Here is a 20688-nt window from a genome sequence, read left to right as displayed (position 1 = left end):
AAGAGAGGGAGCGGGCCTCCGCTGACAGGGCTGAGCGTTTTCTGGCCTTATTTGAAAAATTTGCAAATAAATAATTTTAGTGCGTTAAATGATTTTTCTTTTGTACATAGGTTTTCAGGCTCCTAATTTATTTTGCTGTATTATAAAAAAGTTTGTTTGCCCTCTTTCTATACAAACATTTTGTGGCCTGTATTTATTGCCTATATTTCTCAAAACAACCAACGCATATAATCAAGAGGCAGGATGTAGCATGCATAGTTTGAATTTATTCTTGTGAAACGTTTTGGGTGTGAGGTGCATCAAACAAGTGTACAAGATAAGCAAATAACAAAAGTTGTATGCATGCTAGTAAATAATAGGCACAGACAAAAACATACGAAGTAAGACATTACATATAATCGTGCTCTCTTAAACAATCGTGCAATTGTGCTGGGGCAGACGTCTCAGCAGCAAGACGGGCGCGCATTCTGTTGCCTGAGGTTTCGATGGCCGCTGGTTCAGCCTGCTCCTCATCTTCTCCATCGTCACCTTCCTCCGGTTCCTCCAGCACATCCTCCGAGGCCACGCAGATGTTGTGGAGGATGCAACAGGCCCCGACCACAAGTGGGGCAAATTTTGGCCGCACCTCTACTGCGCGTAAAAATATGGACCTCCAGCGCGTCTTCAGCATTCCAAAGGCGCGCTCGATGACATTGCGGCCTCTGGCGTGATGCCTGTTGTACCGGGCTTCCACTTGGCCGGCCAAAGGCTGTCGGTAGGGCGTCATGAGGCAGACAGGACGCTGCAGGCACGGGTATCCTCCGTCTCCCAACAAAAAATAACCAGCAGGGGGGTACAGACTCTCTTTATACATTGGACATCTCCTCAGCACAAGTGCGTCATGGACCGATCCTGGGTTCCCCACAAAGACATCTAAGAAAGCCCCTTGTGCGTCACAGATGGCCTGCAATATAATAGAAGGAAAAAGTTTCCTATTGATGTAGGATGCCCTCTGTGGCTCAGCTGGGGGCACTATTCGAATATGGCACCCGTCTATTGCCCCAGCTGCATATTTGAAGGCATCATGGCCAGCCATGCGTGCAAATCCCGCACCGAGGGCCTCCATTGCATCCTCTTTGGGGAAATGGATGACACTGTGTAGGATGGTCATCATTTTTTCCACAGTACTGTGTACAATCCTGCACACAGTGGAGAGTGGAATAGCACAGACATCCCCTGTTTGGCGGTATGAGGCACCACAGGCCAGCCAGTAAATGGTCACTAGCACCTCCATCTCATGGCTCCATCCATGGTGCTTCTTCCTGGGAAGCAGCTGGAGCACTCGAGTGATGCTTGTTCTCGTCAGGCGCATGGCAGGTTTAGGGTCTCCATTATTAAAGTACATGTCCAGCATGGGGACAATGTAGTTTGGCTGCACATATCTTGCAGTAGCCTGTTGTTCCTGCAAAATTAAATTACAGTGTTTACAAATCGGAATTGTTCCATTGCATTTAGTTATTTATTTATTTGCATAGGTGCACAGTAAAGTAGGCTGTGTGCCAAAAGTTTTATTATTTTTTTTATGAACTGCAGTGAACAGATTTTGAGCAGTAATGGTGAGTAGCATTTGTGAATGAAGTAGGGGTAGTGGGCAGGTACTTACCAAGCCTACTGCAATTGCCAGAGCGAGCCACCTCCTGCGTCTTTGCTTTTTGCGTATGGTTCTCAAGGCCGCAATTCTTCTCCTCAGTTTAGCTGCCTTCTCCTCGGCCTCCATGAACAAAAAAACGGCCGCAATAGCAAGTGCATTGTCCATGGCGATGGTCTCAGGTGTTTCCTCTCACAGATTAAACCACTTGGCACATGTGCCTTTTATGGGCGGGTATGCGGTGATGCGTAATTAGTGGCAACAATTACGCACTGCTTCAATTAGCCTACTGCAATGAGCCATTGTTGAGCCTTGCATTACGGTGTATTTAATTATCATGTTTGTGCTCATTACAAACAAAGATACAACAATACTAAGATTTTGCATTATTTCTTACTTAAATATTAAGTAATAGTGGTGCAATGATGATTAATCTAGCCTACATCACAAGAGGAATCCCACCTATGTCGCCTACACATTGAAATAGCATACTGTAGGCCAATGTATACATTGATTGCTGTGCACACATATCATACAGGCTGTATGAACATAATTTTGAAATTCCTTGATCGTCATATTTCCTCTCTTAAAGCTGCATGCCAATGAGACGGAACCATATAGCCTAAAAGTGTATCATTTAGGATACATAAATGAATTTATTTTAATGTTATGGCTTTTCAGACAATAGCTGTTACAAAGTGCTTGACATGCAGACAAAAACCTTCCGCAATTACAATACAAAGATACAAATGTCACACAATGTGGTATTTCAATACATTTGCGTTTATTGACGCTGTCGATGGTAGTGCACCGGGCGGCTGCGCTCTGGTGACGCCCTCCCCCTCCCCTCAAGTTCACATGTTCCAATGTTGTTAGGCGGAAGTCTGTGACTACGTTCTTCTCAAGTGCGTTCTCCGAGTCTGCTCCCGCAAGTCCGTTCCCCGGAGTTCACGAGTACTGAGTACGCATACTGGGGATTGAGAAACGGCCAGGGAGTGAATGGAAGCTCGCCGCTCTCCTCTCTTCCACCGCTCTAGGTCTGAGCCCGGCGTAATGGGGGGTCAAGGCGTTTTTTGGGAGGGTCTTGAGACCCCCCAAGACCCCCCCTGGCGCCGCCGGTGCCTCGCTCCCGGTCGAGCTGCCACTGTTCAAGTCCAGACTAAAGACTCACTATTTAGACAGGCCTTCAGAAGACCCAACAGTGATTTATTTCTGTTTGTGTGCAGGTGTTTTTAGATTTAATGTCATTTCATACAGAATATTTTGTTCCATGTGTTTTTTTATGTAAAGCCCTTTGGTCTGCCAAGCGTTGTTGTGAAGTGCTATAGAAATAAACTTTGATTTTAAACATCAAATCACCTTTTACATCTTTCAAGGCTTAACAGGCAAAACCGAACAAACCGAAAGCAAATGAAAAGAGAAAGAGAAATTCAACAGCAGTTATTTTCGATTTGTTATGATTTTGCTTCATCTTTTGTTTAGCCACTACTTTGTGTCTATATATTATGGAGCTAATTTGAATCGTATTTTGCATTTCCTTTATTTGTTTTAAAGATTATACTAGAAAGTCAACTGGGAAAATACAGAAAGCGGTACTGATCCATAGAGGACAAGTAAATTACCAACATGTTATAACTTTACCTGATGTTCACGTCTTCCTCCTGCTGCGGTTCTGCGTGTGGTTTTGCTTCCTCTTCCATCCTGGGTCAGGTTAGGTCGTCTTGGTCGTTGTCTGGTTGATTGTGAAGAAAACTCTTGTCCGTGAAAAGAAATGTCCGGAAATGCTGAGGTAGCGGAATGAGACTGTTTCCTGAACAATGAGGTAAAGAAATGTGTGGCTGCTTTCAGTTTCGTTTTCTCTTTATCAACAACAATTAAGTTTAACCACTCGAGCCGCACCCACAAGAACAACTTTGTCTGCAGGCGCGTGTCAAACGCCAAACACAGGGTATAAAAAAATAATAAAGAAACAATGAAGAAAGCTTTAGGCATAAAATAAACGTATGGTTTGCGTTGTACCAGCTGTACTTGGAGCAGTTTTATCACCCAGTACTATTTTATTGCATATGTTCATTTTAATATAGGCTTCTGTAGAACTCTTGAGTACTTTTTTGCAGCGGTGGGTATAGAGTAGTGTTACTTTCATAATAATAAAAAAAAAGTTAGAAAGAAGGAAATAACAAGTAGCCCAAATATTTACTTAAGTCGCCCATCCAGTGGCAAAAGTATAGCCTTTGTATCAACATATCAACATGCTCTGAGATCTGCTCCATTCTCAAAGCAGTATGTTTGTCTGTGATTCAAACATGGATACATTACAGTAAGAGAAACATCAAGATCCCACAGTGCACAGGGCGGGCTTGGACTTTGGACATCATTACTTCATGTTATATAGCTATTACTTTTCTATATTTCCTAAGTTTTATACCTTTGCAAACTAACATTTTTTGAAGAAAAAAATGTAAAAAAGTGTAATTATTTATTTTTTGTATTTTACATTTTGTATTTTATTCCCCAAATCAAATAACTATTTTGGTAGGCTAATTCACTGTAACAAGTGAATTTCTCCTTTGTGAGATCAATAAAAGTTTATCTTATCTTATCTTATCTTATCTTATCTTATCTTATCTTATCTTATCTTATCTTATCTTATCTTATCTTATCTTATCTTATCTTATCTTGTCTTGTCTTGTCTTGTCTTGTCTTGTCTTGTCTTGTCTTGTCTTGTCTTGTCTTGTCTTGTCTTATCTTAAGTGGTGCTGGTGATTTATTAATATTGTATTAATAAGCGTTAGCTCCTCGTTCAAGAGGGAGGCCATGAATAATATGCTTGTAAAGATAGTAATAAGATGCTTATTAATATCTGTTGGAAAGACAGAAGGGTCTTGTTGCTCCCTTGTGGCAACTAGCGGTAAACGCACTTTCCAGGTGGGCCACGCCACAGCCTGAGTTTTACTTGTTCAGTTCAACACGAGGCTCAGATGCATCGGCAGCTCAAGTCGTGTGCGTTTTTAACCACAAGTAAGCCAACACAAGCCTTTGCTCGGTGGACAATTTACATGTGTTTTGTCAATGATGTTTATTTGTGTTCTTGGGTGCCGTGTTCTCTTAATTTGTGGAACTAAGTAGAATGCTAATGCTAGTGTCCTGCTAAGTTTACATTATTATTTAAAGACCCTTTGTTGTGTTATGTTTATTAGGGCAATTGTTGTAATTATTGTTTTATTATTATTTCTTTGTAGACCACACATTCACACCTGCTGCTGGATGTCAGAGCTTCATTAAATTCACCTGCATCCTATCCTTGTGTTCTGACCGACACCCCGAGGTGGATACAAATATCTGAGCTAACGCCTATGTTTACAGTCCGAACACATTAAAACTATAGAGCTCTACAATATATCTTTTACCATACCAGTACTCCAATCCTAATCCTAACCTCAACCCAAACCCAGAAAATACTAATGCTTATTAATACTTTACAAGCACCTCCTCATATAAAGCAATACCATTTATACACCTATGCTGCAGACTGTTCTTTTTAATCTTTGTCACTAAGAGGCTCCAAACTCCGGTACATAAATCATGTTTGTTTGCCCAAATCCATCATCTAGATTTTCCAACTGTTGGGCAGCAGTAAACTCGCATATATGACATAATGGATTGGTCCCATTGTAACATGTGTACACAATGATGACCTCAACACACTATGTAATCGCAAAAGGTATGAGTCCTTATTACAATATTACAGATTCACTCAAAATCATAATCCAAAGCCAATGAGGAATACCCTTATCCATAACATGGCAATGATGCAAAGTTGCAATTGAAATTAATATGTTTTTAAGAGGGTATCGAGGGAAATGTAAGCTCTGGCGGGGAATAATAAAAGAAAGTTCTGAAGAGAAAGTGGTCATAAAATGTGGTCTGATCTTTATTAAAATCACAAGAATGAGTATACAGTGTCTGCTTATACTAATACCACCCAAACATTTACATGTTATCATATTTTTATTGGCCATAACATGTAAACATTCACAGGACAGGGAGGAATAAGTGAGTACACCTCCTGGCAAGGATTCTCTAAACCAGGGGTAGGCAACGTCAGGCCCGGCGGCCAAATTCGGCCCTCCAGCATAAAACCTTTGGCCCCCATGAGAATTTTTAAGAAACATGTATTCATAAATCAGAGACCAATTACGTGAAAAGGACTCAAAATGTGGAAAATACTGTCAATATTTTCACATTTCCCAGCAAAACACCCCATTAGGTCATATATTATGTGCAAAACTTATATTTGTTTTATACTTTGGGCTACAATAATGAGTTACGGCCCTTGGTGTTTTGGCATTAAAGAAAATCAGCCCTCCATGACACAAACTCGCCTACCCCTGCTCTAAGAGCTAATTAGACAAATTTATACAGACATATAGAGTCAGATGTGAGCCAATCTGAAGACCAATCACTGAGGTGTGGCTTAAAGCTGCCCTTGCCACTGGAAAAACACACTAAGAATTGTCTCTTGTTGAGAAACATTGTCTGTCCTCACTCAAAAGAACTGTCTGAAGACCTATGATTAACATTAGTTGATTTGTGTACAGCTGGAAAAGTCTTGATGTTCATAAACCCACGGTTTACTCACTTTTTCCTCCCACTGTAAGTTTAACCACAGACAAGACAGAAAATGACGTGAAAAGCCCCCATACAGCAAGACTTACATAATGTAATCATTCTTTAATGCATCTAACTTTATTAAAACTTTATTCATAAAATATTGTTTTAAATCAAATGCAGAATAAAAATCAAATGCGAATTTAAAATAAAAACTAGATCAGAATCAAGAAAATCAACATATTGCTACTCATATATCATAATAAACCTATAATAGACCCATAACTAGCATGCATGACCTTTCATGAGTCTACGGAGCAAATAACATTAAACATTAAAATACTGGCATATACAATATTGAAATACTGGTATAAAACACTGGTTATAGATACATGTAAAAGGGTGTATAAAAACATCAAAGGGTATAAAAATATGAAAGGGTGTATTGCTGGGTTGCAGGTTCTAGAATTTGATGATGTCATCGGACCCAGCGGGGGGCAAGAGCCCGTTTTTCCTATTAATAACATTACACTTTCACAAGTCGTAGCTAAAAAAAATACATATGAATTTAAAAAATGATCTTTAATATCAGTCACTAGGTCCAAGATCTCTCAGTACAAGACCAAAAATTTCCTCAAAAACAAAATAATTTTTCCTCTATATAATAGTATAGGCCTTTAGAATGCTGTGATGCCACCTGCAACCCAGCAATACAAATATGAAAGTGTATAAAAATATGAAAGAGTATATAAAAATATGAAATGGTGTATAAAATATGAAACGGTGTATAAAAATATTAAAGAGTATAAAAACATGCATATTTTTTTTTTTTTTACCAAAGGCAAATGTAACATCTGAAAATACAAAAGCACACTGTATTCATTTAAGCTTTAGCAAGCATAATAAGCCAAATGCCCGTCTCGTCGCCCGTTACATTATGGGTTATGGAATTTCTTTTGGCAACCAAAGAATATTGATAGTTCACCTAAAGCAACGAAGAAAGCTCTGATTTGGACCATTTTAAATGCTGGAAAGTTGATGATTTAAAGTGTTTTTGTCGTCGCCGTGGAGCTTGTTACAATGTTAGCATAAAGTCTATTTTTACAACCAGGGCTGCGTACGGAGATAGACAGAAACGGAAAGAACTGAACAACCGTTCATATGTAGAGATGCTTCAAAAGTGACGACCAGTCCTTGTTTACATAGTAACTAGTTCACATAGCATAACTATGTGAGAAAAACATTTCTGACCCTGAAACTGTGGCCTCATATCATCGATATTCAGAACATTTAAACTGGAATGAGAAATAAAAACATAGAATCCTTCTTTTTGTCAATAAGGAAGTGGAGTAAATGAAATATATTTTTTTAAATTGTGACCAGAAAGACCCCATACACATGTAGGCTATGCCATCTAAATTTACTTGTATTATTTTACGAGTGATCTAATGGTGAACAATATAGCTAATCGATCGCTAATGTAACGGAAATGTTCCCACTATGTTTAACATCAACACCATTTTGAAGCTTTTCCCTGTGATTCCAAGACAAATTTAAATGATTTAAAAAGTGGCAGTGTTTGTGTCGGGCTGATCCCAGGTCCTGTCGTCCCCCTGTTCACTATGATCCACTATGGTCCCCTTCTGCCCACGGAGCCGCCGTCCTGACTGTTCCCTCGCTTTCAAGATATTGACAACATAAATATTTATGAGAAATGTCGCTTGAGACTTATAGTCTTTAAACCAATGCCCGTAAGCCTCACAGTTCACGGTTATGGCTCAATACACTTCAGTGTTCACGCTCCGCTACTTGAACTCGCTCACACATTTCAATGGCGGAGTGGTTTGTTTGGTGATTGGCCTGATTGACCCACGCATGCGCAGTCGAGATGGGTACTAAGAGAAGATGGAACTTTATTGATTCCACAGTGGAGGAATTTACTTGGTATGGCAGCTCATAAAGAATAAAGGGCAGATTGCAAAAAAAAAAACACAACGGCATATGCAAACAAAGAATTGAGAAGCATAAAGGTATACGCAAGAAAAGAAAAAACGTCCTCATCTTCCTCATATTGTTTCATATCGTCTGAGTCAAAATTATTCAATCAATCAATGGTTTTGTATAGCAAATATCACAACAGGAGTTGGCTCACGGGGCTAAATTGAAATGCTATTGACATCATATCAGGAAGTGGTCTCAATTTAACTTAATCAGAGTCAGACTGATATTTTTCACAAATCAACAAGCTGCTGTGTCATTACTCAAACAACTTGCTGTAAGAGGTGATTCTTGGTGTGTGATTAATTCTGATAACTGGTTGGACAATAGGCCCTGAAAGCATTTTATTTTTAAATCAAAAATATGTAATGTGGCGTCTCCGCCTAGTTTTGTTGTCCTCTTACAGTGGTATTTTGTGTTTACAGATTTTTAGGTTTTAATTACTTTTCCGGAACAAGACGGGGGCCAAAATGGATCCCTGTGGCACTGCAACAATATTCTGAAAGAAAAAAAAAGCCTAATTAATGCATAATACGACCTTTAACAGAAATTGTACTTAAAAGAGTCTACAATACCGAGCGTTACTGCAACACTTCAACAGTCGGGCCTTCCTTGATCTCAGTCTCCGTCGGTGTCTCTTTTTCAGACATTATCTCCTCCTGTCCCGTGATTTCTATGTCTGGATTGAACTCGGTTTTGAGAATGGCTTGTTTTTTCTGGAAAGACACCTGCTCTTTCTCCAGAAGCTCGTAAATCTTCTTCCACGAGTCCATCTGCGAGCGCCACAGAGCAGATCGCGCCCGGATGAACTTGGACACCTCGGTCTCGCTGCCTTGGGCTAAATTCATGCTGTCTTTGACGATGAAGAACACGTCCATTCCCAGGAAGAGGGCGTTTAAAGCGATGAATCCTCCCCTGGCTCCGCGGGACATGGCCAGAGGTCCTCGTGCCGCCGCCTGCCCCATGTCCGGCAGCTCAGAGGCCACTCTCGGTACGTTTCTCAAAGCTTTGCCTTCTTCAGCCACCACTTTACCAGCACTGGCCAGGACCTCCTCGCTCCGCAGCAGTTTGAAAGCAGAGACGCCATCAACAAGTGAGTCAATTCCTTTACCAACCGCACCTGAAATAAAAAATCATTTTGGGTCATGCTGCAAGATCCTACCATCTCTGTTGTATAGGTATAACTTTGGCTGTCAGACACCTTGGGCCCGATCTTGTGCATCAAAACGGAGACGATAGCGTGACATTTTGCGCTCAGTAGGAGCACTTTGTGATCTTGCCACTCCAGACTTAGCGCATTTACATGGGTGGAGACACAGACATTTTCCTCCAACCAGATCGACTCCGCGTCCAGGAGAGTGGTTGTGTGGGAGTGGGGGGTGAACATGTGCTTTTGTTTTGCTTCGCGTGCACGCCGAGCGCGGCCGATCCGCGCCACAGCGGACGCTGTAGCTCTTTTTCTCTGGGGACGTGAACATGGTTTAGCTCACGATGGGGTAAATAAAGTTTTTAGTTTGACCTGTGAGAGCCTAAGGCTTAAGAAAGAACGCAAGACAGCGCAATGTAAACAAGGAAGTGAATGTCAGCCGTGTTTCCATCAGTGCAGTCACCTCCTCTTGTGACGCCCCCTCACAGGTGGCGGAGGCGAATGGCACATATAGCGCCGCCACTCGGAAAATAATTCGCCAAGAGCCTGCGCCGCCCCGTGCGCCGCCACAAGATCTGGCCCCTGATGTTTAGGCTCACAGATCAGTGTGACGTATAATAGGGGTTACTTATCCCTCTTTTTGTCGTAGAATAGTGAGACTTGAATGATGACACAGTGGCTATGTTTACATGGAGACCAGAAATCTGATCATAATCTGATTTCTGGAGTTCTCAGATTATTAAGAGTCATGTAAACAGCATAATCTGATGTACATAACCTGGTATTCATATAATCTGATTTCACATGTGTGTACCTAAGCTAACCAGGAACATATAATGTCACAAAGACAAAGATTGAAAGATATAATAAAAATACTACAAGCCTTTTTTGTATAAAAAAAAAAACAAGCAAAATAAATCATCAGAAAAGTTATCCATGAAATGAATCTCAAATTAGTTCTTAAAGTAAGTGTGCTGCTGACTGTCAGGTGGTTTAGGCTGCACAGATGCAGGATGTTAGTAGTTCCAAACTGTTGTGAGTTCAAGTCCCCATTCTCATTATTTACTGAATTGTCTCTCTGTTCTTCTCACCACATATTTAATGGAAGTTAAAGCACAGTTTGTGCTATTTGTGTTTTAATTTCTTTAATTACTTCAGAAAACAAAAAACAGAGAACCAAATTTGAACCTTAGACCTTTGAGCTATTAAACCTGTGCTGTATCCACCTGGCTACCGAGTACAAGAAGCTGCTGCTGCTGCCACATGGACAACAGTTTGACTCCAAATCTAAATATGGAGACGCAATCATTCTCCACCTGGTTAAGCAGGTGGGCCGGAGACAAATCCAAATCTGCACTGGCTCATGGCTCACAGAATTTTTGGACCAATTAAACGTAGCCAGTGTCTTATGTCTCTGGGTCTCGCATTGGTAGTAATAAACTTCTCCTTCATACGATATCCAGACTCCTGCCTATTTTTCAGTAATCCTCTCGGACATCTTTTTTTTCTTGAACAAGTACAAGAACACATTTTAAAAGACTAGGGATAAAATCTGCTTAAGTTAGAACATTTAAAAACTATGCTCAACTAGGTCATGACACTTTGCCAGTGTTCGAAAGCTTTTGTTATTGATCTGAACTGAAAACTAAACATACTGTACATCTCTAGCTTTCTTGGCTTATTCTGTTGAGAAAATTTCAGATCAAACATGTAAACTTGTAAAAAGATTGGGCCAGCTGGGCTTTTTTTGTTTAATTTTAAAGCTGAAAATCTCTAAAGTACAGTTTTATCTAAGGCAATGATACTAATGCAGCAGATTAGAGCCTCAGTTGTTCGTCACATCAGCCTGATATGATTTCCAAGGAACCTATTCACAAATCAACCTGTAGATTTATCTCAAAATACTACTACAATATGTTCTACCTGCTTTGCCCATGACCTTTCCGACGGCCACAGCCACATCCAGAGAGTCAGAGTTTTGGGGTGGTGAACTGATGTTGTCCAGACAGTCCTGGATGTTCTTCACGTCCTCCATGAACATCTGGAAGGTCTCGCTGGCCCTCTTCTGCTGAGAGCGGTTCACTCCTATCTCGGTGGCGGTGGTGACTGCACTGTTGACTCCGCTGGTGATTCCCAGGCCCACCCCGGTCAGGGTGAGGGCCAGAGAGACTCCTGCGGTCACAGGGATCAGAGCCAAGCCGATGATGGACAGCACCCCTCCCACGGCCCCCACAGAGCTGCCCGCCACACTGGAGATACGCGCCCCCATGTTCATCCGGTCCAGCTGAACTGCACTGTCCTCCAGCTCTGAAAGGAACTGCTGCATTCGGGGCTCGCTCTCACTGAAGCGCTCCATGAAGCTGCTGCAGTACTCCTCCTGGAACAGGAACACCATCCTGAAGGCCTCGTCCTGCCTGAAAGAGCATTACAGACAATACTAGTACTTCTTTAATGCGGGATATTGACAGAGATCCTCATTAAAATCTGGGCCATATGATTTACTCGCAACTCAGACATTATTCAACAATGACATATCAACATCAAGTCCAAACAGAAACCTTGGATTACTGGTGAAGTCCTCAGGCTCTTGAGAGTCTGCCTTCAAATCTGGTGATAAAGAGGAACTACAGCTAGGGTCAACCTGTCCCGCGGCATCAAAAAAGCCAAGAAGCAGTACTCCAAAAAGATAACAGATCACTTCAAAGACACTCGGAGTCTGTGGGAGGGGATAAAGACCATCACAGACTATAGGGCTCCCCCACAAACCTGTGACAGTGACACTGCTCTGTTAAACACGCTGAATGAATTCTTTGCAGTAGCACTCACTCCAACTCTTATGAAGTGTTTCGAGCGGCTCGTCAAAGGACCACATCAAGTCTGTTCTCCCTCAATAATAGAAAGCTGCAGACCCGGAGCCAAGACAAATGTGAAAAGCGAATCCACCGTGATAGTGCGCCCTCTGCTGGTAAAGACAGATATACAACGGTATTTAGCTCATGTTTTACAGTTGTATCGTTGGATTATTTAGTGTAATTTAGAAAGTGTTGACATGTAACTTAGTTTAGGCTACATGTACTATCATTTGGGTTATTTTATGAAATTAAAACTGTATGTTTTACTCCTTTCATTGTATTTTGTAGGACAGAGCAAACAAAATCACATTTTTATTGTGGTAACGGCCATTGCTGTAATCAGTAAAGAAAGGAGAGAAATCAGGTTAATAATAACTTGCAGATGCAATAACATAGTAAAAAACATTTGTACCGTCAGGGTCTTCCCTGTTTTCTAAATTCAGCAGCATCTTTCTGTCAACTTCACTAAAAACAAAAGATCAACACTGACGTCATTAATGTGTAACAATCAAATGTTGTAATTCTGGGCTAATAATGATAATAATAATACTACGGTCAAAACTAGTCTGGAATGACATATACAGTGGGGAAAAGAAGTATTTGGCCAAAATCCATTAGAATGTCTATGTGAAACTGACCAATTAATTTTTTTCCCCACTGTACATGCAGCAATGCCATTAATAATGGTGCCATAACCTTTTTTTAAAAATTGTGTTTGTCCTTTATTTATCCAGGATAAAACTCGTTCCTCAAGTGTCCTGGCAAAGATTCTTTCAACTTAAAATATGCAATAATTTGCCACAAAAAGTAAAAAGCACCCGTAATACATAATTATGACTAAATTATAGCCTATATTTACTTTACAGCCTGCAAATGCATTTTTTGGGTATCATGTAATTGGGATTATTTATTGTTTTTACTCATTTACAACTAGGCAGAACATTAATGTGTCATCTTATCTTTATCAAACAACATTAATGTGTCATCTTATCTTTATCAAACAACAGAAGCATCTACGATTCCAAAATTGGTTCATAAGAAATCAAAAAATGAAATAACTCGGTTAAAGTCTCACGTTCGTTGAGTTAATCAAATCAATCTTCCCAAGACCTAATACCGTCGTGTATCCGTCTTTACCAGGAGAGGGCGCACTATGACTGTGGATTCGCTTCACGGTATTTCTGTCTCGGCTCCGGGTCTGCAGCTATCACCTACTCTTCTCCCTCCCACCCTGGACCCATACCAGCTTGCTTATCGGTCAAATCTCTCAACTGAAGATGCCATCTCCAGTGCGCTTCATACAGCCCTCACTTACCTTGAAACAAAGGATTCCTACGTTAGAATGCTGTTTTTAGACTTTAGCTCAGCATTCAAGAGACCACAGGCTGTACGTGTCGGCGGCAAGTCCTCCAGAACCATCACAATGAACACGGGGGCTCCCCAAGGCTGTGTGCTGAGCCCCCTCCTGTTCACTCTGCTGACCCACCATGACTGCACTCCAAAGTACGACTCAAACCTCTTCATCAAGTTTGCAGACGACACAACAGAGACGAGTCAAACTACAGGAGCGAGGTGAGCAGTCTGGCCATGTGGTGCACACAGAACAATCTCTCTCTAAATGTGGAGAAGACAAGAGAGATTGTTGTGGACTTTCGAAGAGCGCGGTTCCAGCATGCTCCTCTAACAATCAACGGTTCTGCAGTGGAGAGGGTGACCAGCACTAAGTTCCTGGGTGTGCACATCACAGAGAAGCTCTCCTGGACCATGCACACTACATCACTGGTCAAGAAAAGTAATCAGCGTCTCTACTTTCCAAGTAGAGAAGAGCCAGAGTCCCAGCCTCCGTTATGTGCAACTTCTACAGAGGGGCGATAGAGCATCCTGACCAGCTCCATCACTGTGTGGCACGGCACCAGCACTGCCTCCTGCCGAAGGAGACTCCAGCACATCGTGAGAGCAGCTGGGAGGATCTGCGGAGCCGCTCTCCCCTCTAATAAGGACATGTACTCCACCCGTCTCACCCGCATCAAAATCGCCAGGGACCCTTCGCACCCATCCCATAGTCTCTTCAAGGTTTTGCCTTCAGGTCAATTCCAGTCGACTGAGGAACAGTTTCGTACACAGGGCCATCGGGAAGCTGAACTCCCTGCCCTCCTTCCCACCCCTCTTCCCCCTCCCCCCGCTCCCCAATCAAGGATGAGAGAAACATAATTTCAAACCATTCACATGGTTTGACAAATAAAAAAAGCTTGAATTTGCAAACATATAGAAAAAGTAATTTATGAGTAGGTCAAAATGTAACAAAATTAGCTCACCGTAGTTCTTGAAGCAGATTAATGCTACCCAGCATCTTCTGAACATTGTCCTCTGAGATTTGTTCATCAATTTCCACCCTAAGCTTAACAAAGTGGAACTCACTCACAGGCCTGTAAAATAAACACACAAGTTACATACATGTGCTACTGACTCCATGAACTCAAACTAGAGACATTGTCCTGTTTTCAAACAGACAAACTTGCTCATTTTAAACTGTTAGTTTTACTTAACTAACTATGGTAACTGTATCAGAATATTATATAAATATGTAAAATCCTGACTGAAAAAACAAGTACAGACAGGAAATGGACTTGACTTGACCATTCATTCACTCCTTTGTCAGGCTCTGGTTGTAGTGAGCCACTTCTTTAGAAGCTGAAGGAGAAATGGCTGCAGTTCTGTTCCTGAAGCTCATCTGATAATTCACCAATCACACAATGGGCTACATGACGTGCAACAAGCAATAACACTTTTCTTTTAGTTGGAGGTTTGTGGCATCTCTTTACCCTTTTTTCATGGTGCCACAGATCATCTGCACAGCCTTGATGTACTCGTCCAGCTGATAGGCCAGCACCTCCAAGTTCTGCAGTTTGGGGCTGAAGAACTCTGCGTTGTCTCGTTTGAACCCCACCAGATGGGGGCAGATGCCCTGAGCCGCAATGATGATGTCCTGCACTGTGTCCAGAGCGCCCTCTTCCGGCAGCAGCAGCACTGGGTTGTCCTCCTGAAACACGTGGATAGAGGTGACAGAAAGTCTCTCCACGGCGTCCAGGAACCGTCCCAGATCCTCCAGTCCCATCAGGGAGGTCTTCAGAGTGGCAGCCAGCTCCTTCTGTAGCTCCTCCCTCGGACCCTCTACCACAGACGGGACAAACATACTCTTCAGGTACTGCAGGAAGGCCGTTCCTTTATTCTGCAAACAGACAACATAAAGTCTGAACAAAAACTTGTTCATTATACATGTACATTATATTTTTGGCAGACATGACTGACATTTCAATAAAACATTAGTTTATTGTTCCACTCAATTGCCCCTGAATTGGATATAAAGGTGAAATACAAAGAGCACCAACATTTGCACTAGCATAAAAAAGGTAATGCATAACTATCGCTGTTTTGTTAGTTTTCAAAAGTGTTTAGGTGATGACAAACCTTTTTTTGAGGACTGGACTTTAAAACACCCTGGAACTTGGGTCGAAACATTTGTCCGTATCTGGCCTAGATGGAAGATTTTTCTATGCGTAGTTTATATCACACCAGATCAACCGTAGGAAAACAAAAAAAACATGCAAACTCCATGAAAAGGCCCAAACCAGGAATGGAACCTGAAGCCTTCTCTTCCTTGTTTGTAAGGCACCAAACAGTCACCGTGTCACCCACTGTAGTGATACTGTATTGTATTTTCAGTTTATTATTTTTTATGAACATTTTGTGTGGCTCAGATTGTTGTAAATATGCTATAGAATCAAACCATTACCTGGATCATGTTTGAAATTCTAAAGTTACTTCCCAAATCCATCCATCCATCCATTTTCTTCCGCTTTATCCGGGGCCGGGTCGTGGGGACAGCAGTCTCAGCAGAGATGCCCAAACTTCCCGATCCACACACACCTCCTCCAGCTGTTCTGGGGGGACCCCGAGGCGACACCAGGCCAGCTCGGAGACATAGTCCCACCACCGTGTCCTGGGTCTTCCACGAGGCCTTGTCCCACTAGGACATGCCTGGAACACCTCCCGCGGGAGGCGACCAGGAGGCATCCGAAATAGATGCCCTAGCCACCTCAGCTGGCTCCTTTCGACGTGAAGGAGCAGCGACTCTACTCCGAGCTCCTCCCGGGTAACTGAGCTCCTCACCCGATCTTGGAGGGTGCGCCCAGCCACCCTGCGAAGGAAACTCATTTCGGCCGCCTGTATTCGCGATCTTGTCCTTTCGGTCATTACCCAAATCTCATGACCATAGGTGAGGGTGGGAACGTAGATCGATCGGTAAATCGAGAGCTTTGCCCCCCGACTCAGCTCCCTCTTCACCACGACAGACCGATACAGCGACCGCATCACTGCTGACACCGCACCGATCCGTCTATCGATCTCACGCTCCATCGGTCCCTCACTCGTGAACAAGACCCCGAGATACTTGAACTCCTCCACTTGAGGTAAGGACTCCCCACCGACCTGTAGAGGGGAAGCCACCTTTTTCCGGTGGAGAACCATGGCCTCGGATTTGGAGGTGCTGATCCCCATCCCGGCCGCTACACACTCGGCTGCAAACCGCCCCAGAGCGTGCTGGAGGTCCTGGTTCGTTGAAGCCATCAGAACAACATCATCTGCAAACAGCAGAGATGAGACTCTGAGGCTCCCAAACCGGACAACCTCCGGCCCCTGGCTGCGCCTAGAAATTCTGTCCATAAAAGTAATGAACAGAACCGGTGACAAAGGGCAGCCCTGGCGGAGACCAACACGCACCGGGAACAGGTCTGACTTACTACCGGCAATGCGAACCAAGCTCCTGCTGCGGTCATACAGGGAACGGACAGCCCTTAGCAGAGGGCCCCGGACCCCATACTCCCGGAGTACCCCCCACAGGGCACCACGAGGGACGCGGTCGAACGCTTTCTCCAGGCCACAAAACACATGTGGACTGGTTGGGCGAACTCCCATGAACTCTCAAGCACCCGACGGAGAGTATAGAGCTCGTCCAGTGTGCCACGACCAGGACGAAAACCGCATTGTTCCTCCTGGATCCGAGGTTCGACTATCGGCCGGATCCTCCTCTCCAGCACCCTGGAGTAGACCTTACCGGGGAGGCTAAGGAGGGTGATTCCTCTGTAATTGGAACACACCCTCCGATCCCCCTTCTTAAAGAGAGGGACCACCACCCCGGTCTGCCAATCCAGGGGCACTGTCCCCGACCGCCACGCGATGTTGCAGAGACGTGTCAGCCAAGACAGTCCTACAACATCCAGAGACTTAAGGTACTCAGGGCGAATCTCATCCACCCCCGGAGCCTTGCCACCGAGGAGCTTTCTCACCACCTCGGTGACTTCAGCCCCGGTGATGGGCGAGCCCACCTCCGAGTCCCCAGCCTCTGCTTCCTCATTGGAAGACGTGACGGTGGGATTGAGGAGGTCCTCGAAGTACTCCTTCCACCGCCCGACGACATCCCCAGTCGAGGTCAGCAGCCCCCCACCCGCACTGTAAACAGTGTTGGTGAAGCACCGCTTCCCCCTCCTGAGGCACCGGATGGTTTGCCAGAATCTCTTCGAGGCCGACCGAAAGTCCTCCTCCATGGCTTCTCCGAACTCCTCCCAGACCCGAGTTTTTGCCTCTGCGACCGCCCGAGCCGCAGCACGCTTGGCCTGCCGGTACCTCTCAGCTGCCTCAGGAGTCCCACAAGCCAACAAGGCCAGGTAGGACTCCTTCTTCAGCTTGACGGCATCCCTTATCACATCCCAAATACACACAGTATATTTATGAAAGGCTTTACCTGGGACTGAATCACACGGCTCATGCTCAGCTCGATACTGGCAGCTCTTTCTTTTATGTCGAGCAGGACGTTGAGCTCCGTCTCTCTCATCAGCATCCATTTGGAGAGTCCATCCAGGAAATCCTTCATCATTTCTATGAAGAGGAAAGTGCCCATGGCGTATCTGTAGAACGCCTCCTTTAGCTCTGTCCTGCTCAACAGACATAAAACAAGACATAAATATCAGAAACTGGAGTGAAGGCGAATGAAGTGTCTTGTCCACCCAACTAACTACTGTCGCTTAGATTAAGGACGTCCCGTGGTGACCTCGAAAAGGCTTTTAACATGCTTTTATCAGTGCAAGCATCGACTACTGGAACACACTCTATTTTGGTGTCAACCTCACTACATCGCCTTCAGCTGGGGCAAAATGCAGCTACCTGCCTTTTGACAAACAGATCCAGACATTTACACATAACCACAATGCTCTCCTCCCTCCACTGGCTCCCGGTACATTATCGAGTTGAGTCTCTTCATGGACACGTCCCCCATATCTGTCCGAGCTTTTGTCAATTCACCGCTAATGCAGAGCCCCTGCGTTCCTCCTCTCAGACGGTTTTGGGTGTGCCCAAGTGCCTCATTTATCAAACTGTGCGTGAGACTTTGACTTTAAAAGCGTGTAGGAAAGTAAAATTTTGTACATTGCAGACGCAAATGCAGAAATCACTGAAACCGTTACAATTGCAGAAACTGTCAAAATCGCACCAATGCGTTAATTTGCATAATCTAATTTGCATAGACCAATAAAATGCATACACTTAAAGGCACACTGCACAACATTTTGGACTGTACTGTTGCGATCAAAACAAAACATGTTCATAATGAGCAGCTTGACACAGAAAAGTCTATTACTGCAGTGGGTAATCAAAGAATGGATTTGAACGAGAACCTAAACTATTTAAATCTCAAATTCTGCTGCCGTAATAATACCAGGAGTAGTTCGAAATCCACGCAGTAATATCTCTAATATATCTCAGTAATATCTCTAATATCATTTTACTGTGCGGATGCCAAACTACTCCTGGTATTATTACGCCTTACAATATAGTAACACTTCACGTAATATTTAAATAGGGAAAACGCGGAAACGCTTGGTAGCTTCTATCTTGATCTGTTTTAGACCTATAGAGGAGAGGGGGAGAGGCTAAATGCTAACGGCGACTGTGCTGTGTTTACGTGATTGAAGGCACGGGTGAAGAGCAGACAGGTACAAATGAACTCGTCTAAGCTAAGATAAGAACATATCTCAGTATGTAAAAATGGTGGTCTATTCCTTTAAGATTGCATAAACAGGTTAAATTGCATAAACTGGTAAAACACGTTAATTGGTTATTTTGCATAATTGAATTTCCATAAACTGTCTAAACTGCATAAACTGGTAAAATGCATAAATTGGTTCATTTGATAAATTGTATAAATTGCAAAAACGGTTTAAAGTTCATAAATCCTAAATGGCATAAACTGTTGTTTTGCATAAACTGGTTAAATTCCATAAACTGCTCAAACTGTTCGCCAAAGTGCTGAAATTGCAGAAGCTGCACAAATGGCTGAAAGACCTGGAGTGCCTGAAATCCTATTAAAATGCATTGGCCGGATTCCACATACACACGAATGCAAACATGTCAAAATCCCCTAAGGAAAAACTGGAAAACTGCAGAAGGACGATTTTTTTCCTCAAAACCCACAAGTTGCAAAAGCTGAACATGAGCGAATTGCAGAAAATGCTGGGAAAAAATGCTGAAAGGCATGAATTAGCGGGAGCCCCATAAGTCATGGGAAAAATGTGCAATATTTCAGCCGATTGCGGAAAAACTGTAAGAAGTCTAAAAAGTAATAGCAGGATTCTCATTAACATGCAGAATGTTTTGATGCATAACTTGCGGAAATTGCAGAAATCGTGAAAGTGCTGAAAACTGCAGAAAAGCCGTAAAATAAATAAATAAATAAATAAATATATATATATATATATATATATATATATATATATATATGTATATATGTATATATATATATAATTTGAGCATACATTTTGGTCAAAAGGAGTGGGCCAAAGCAAGAAGCTTATGAGCGCCTACTCTGCTTCTTTGATCACACTTATTGGCATCTTTCTATATATTCCATCAATACAACTTTTCAAAACACATGTTTAGAACATAAAGAAGAGCCTTTTTTGCTGTATTTGCCAATAGCAAGGTTGGGGTTTGCCTATAAAAACATGACAATCTGTGGGGCATTTCATTCATCCAAACTCCAAATTGCACACACTAGGCTGCGTCAGGTCGGGTTCTGAAGGATAAAACAGCGGTTCTGTCCGGGAGTGTGAGTGAGGAGAGGCCAGGGTGAGGAGAAGAGGGTGTCCAAGCGAGGAGGGGCCAGTGTCCGGGTGGTGTCTGAGGAGGGAGCGGCCAGTGGAACATTCCTGCTTCCAACTTAAAATGCGTCAGCGCCAGTGCGCATACGTGCACGGGACGGGCACGAGCGTGCACGGGACGGGCACGAGCGTCCACGTATATGCGCGCCAATGAAGACAACCACTAAGTACCTACACAAACAAGTCGTATATGTTTTTTCACAAATATCGTGATAAGTTGCTCTTTTCTCTTTGTCATTTCTG

The 20688-nt window shown here is 43.1% G+C and overlaps 2 protein-coding genes across 2 annotated transcripts in view; both read right to left on the bottom strand.

The window, feature by feature from the left end:
- Positions 1-388: 388 nt before the first annotated feature.
- LOC306969199 (putative nuclease HARBI1) lies at positions 389-1795 on the bottom strand (the record flags this gene model as incomplete). Its single annotated transcript, XM_079564799.1, has 2 exons — positions 389-1441; positions 1643-1795. The coding sequence occupies 2 exons, from the start codon at positions 1793-1795 to the stop codon at positions 389-391; spliced, it is 1206 nt and encodes a 401-aa protein (XP_079420925.1).
- Positions 1796-8611: 6816 nt separating this feature from the next.
- Positions 8612-20688, bottom strand: part of LOC306969197 (uncharacterized protein) — a gene marked incomplete at its 5' end in the record, with an annotated part of 105565 nt that continues 93488 nt past the window's right edge. Inside the window, 5 exons of the mRNA XM_079564797.1 lie at positions 8612-8735; positions 8812-9356; positions 11307-11797; positions 14551-14661; positions 15058-15464. Coding sequence (XP_079420923.1) covers positions 8818-9356; positions 11307-11797; positions 14551-14661; positions 15058-15464 — 1548 coding nt within the window. The 3' untranslated portion in view covers positions 8612-8735; positions 8812-8817. The remainder of the gene's footprint in view (positions 8736-8811; positions 9357-11306; positions 11798-14550; positions 14662-15057; positions 15465-20688) is intronic.

This window comes from Gobius niger (genome assembly GCF_951799975.1).
Source record: "Gobius niger genome assembly, chromosome: 10".
Taxonomy (NCBI): domain Eukaryota; kingdom Metazoa; phylum Chordata; class Actinopteri; order Gobiiformes; family Gobiidae; genus Gobius; species Gobius niger.
This window is presented reverse-complemented; position numbering and strand designations above follow the sequence as displayed.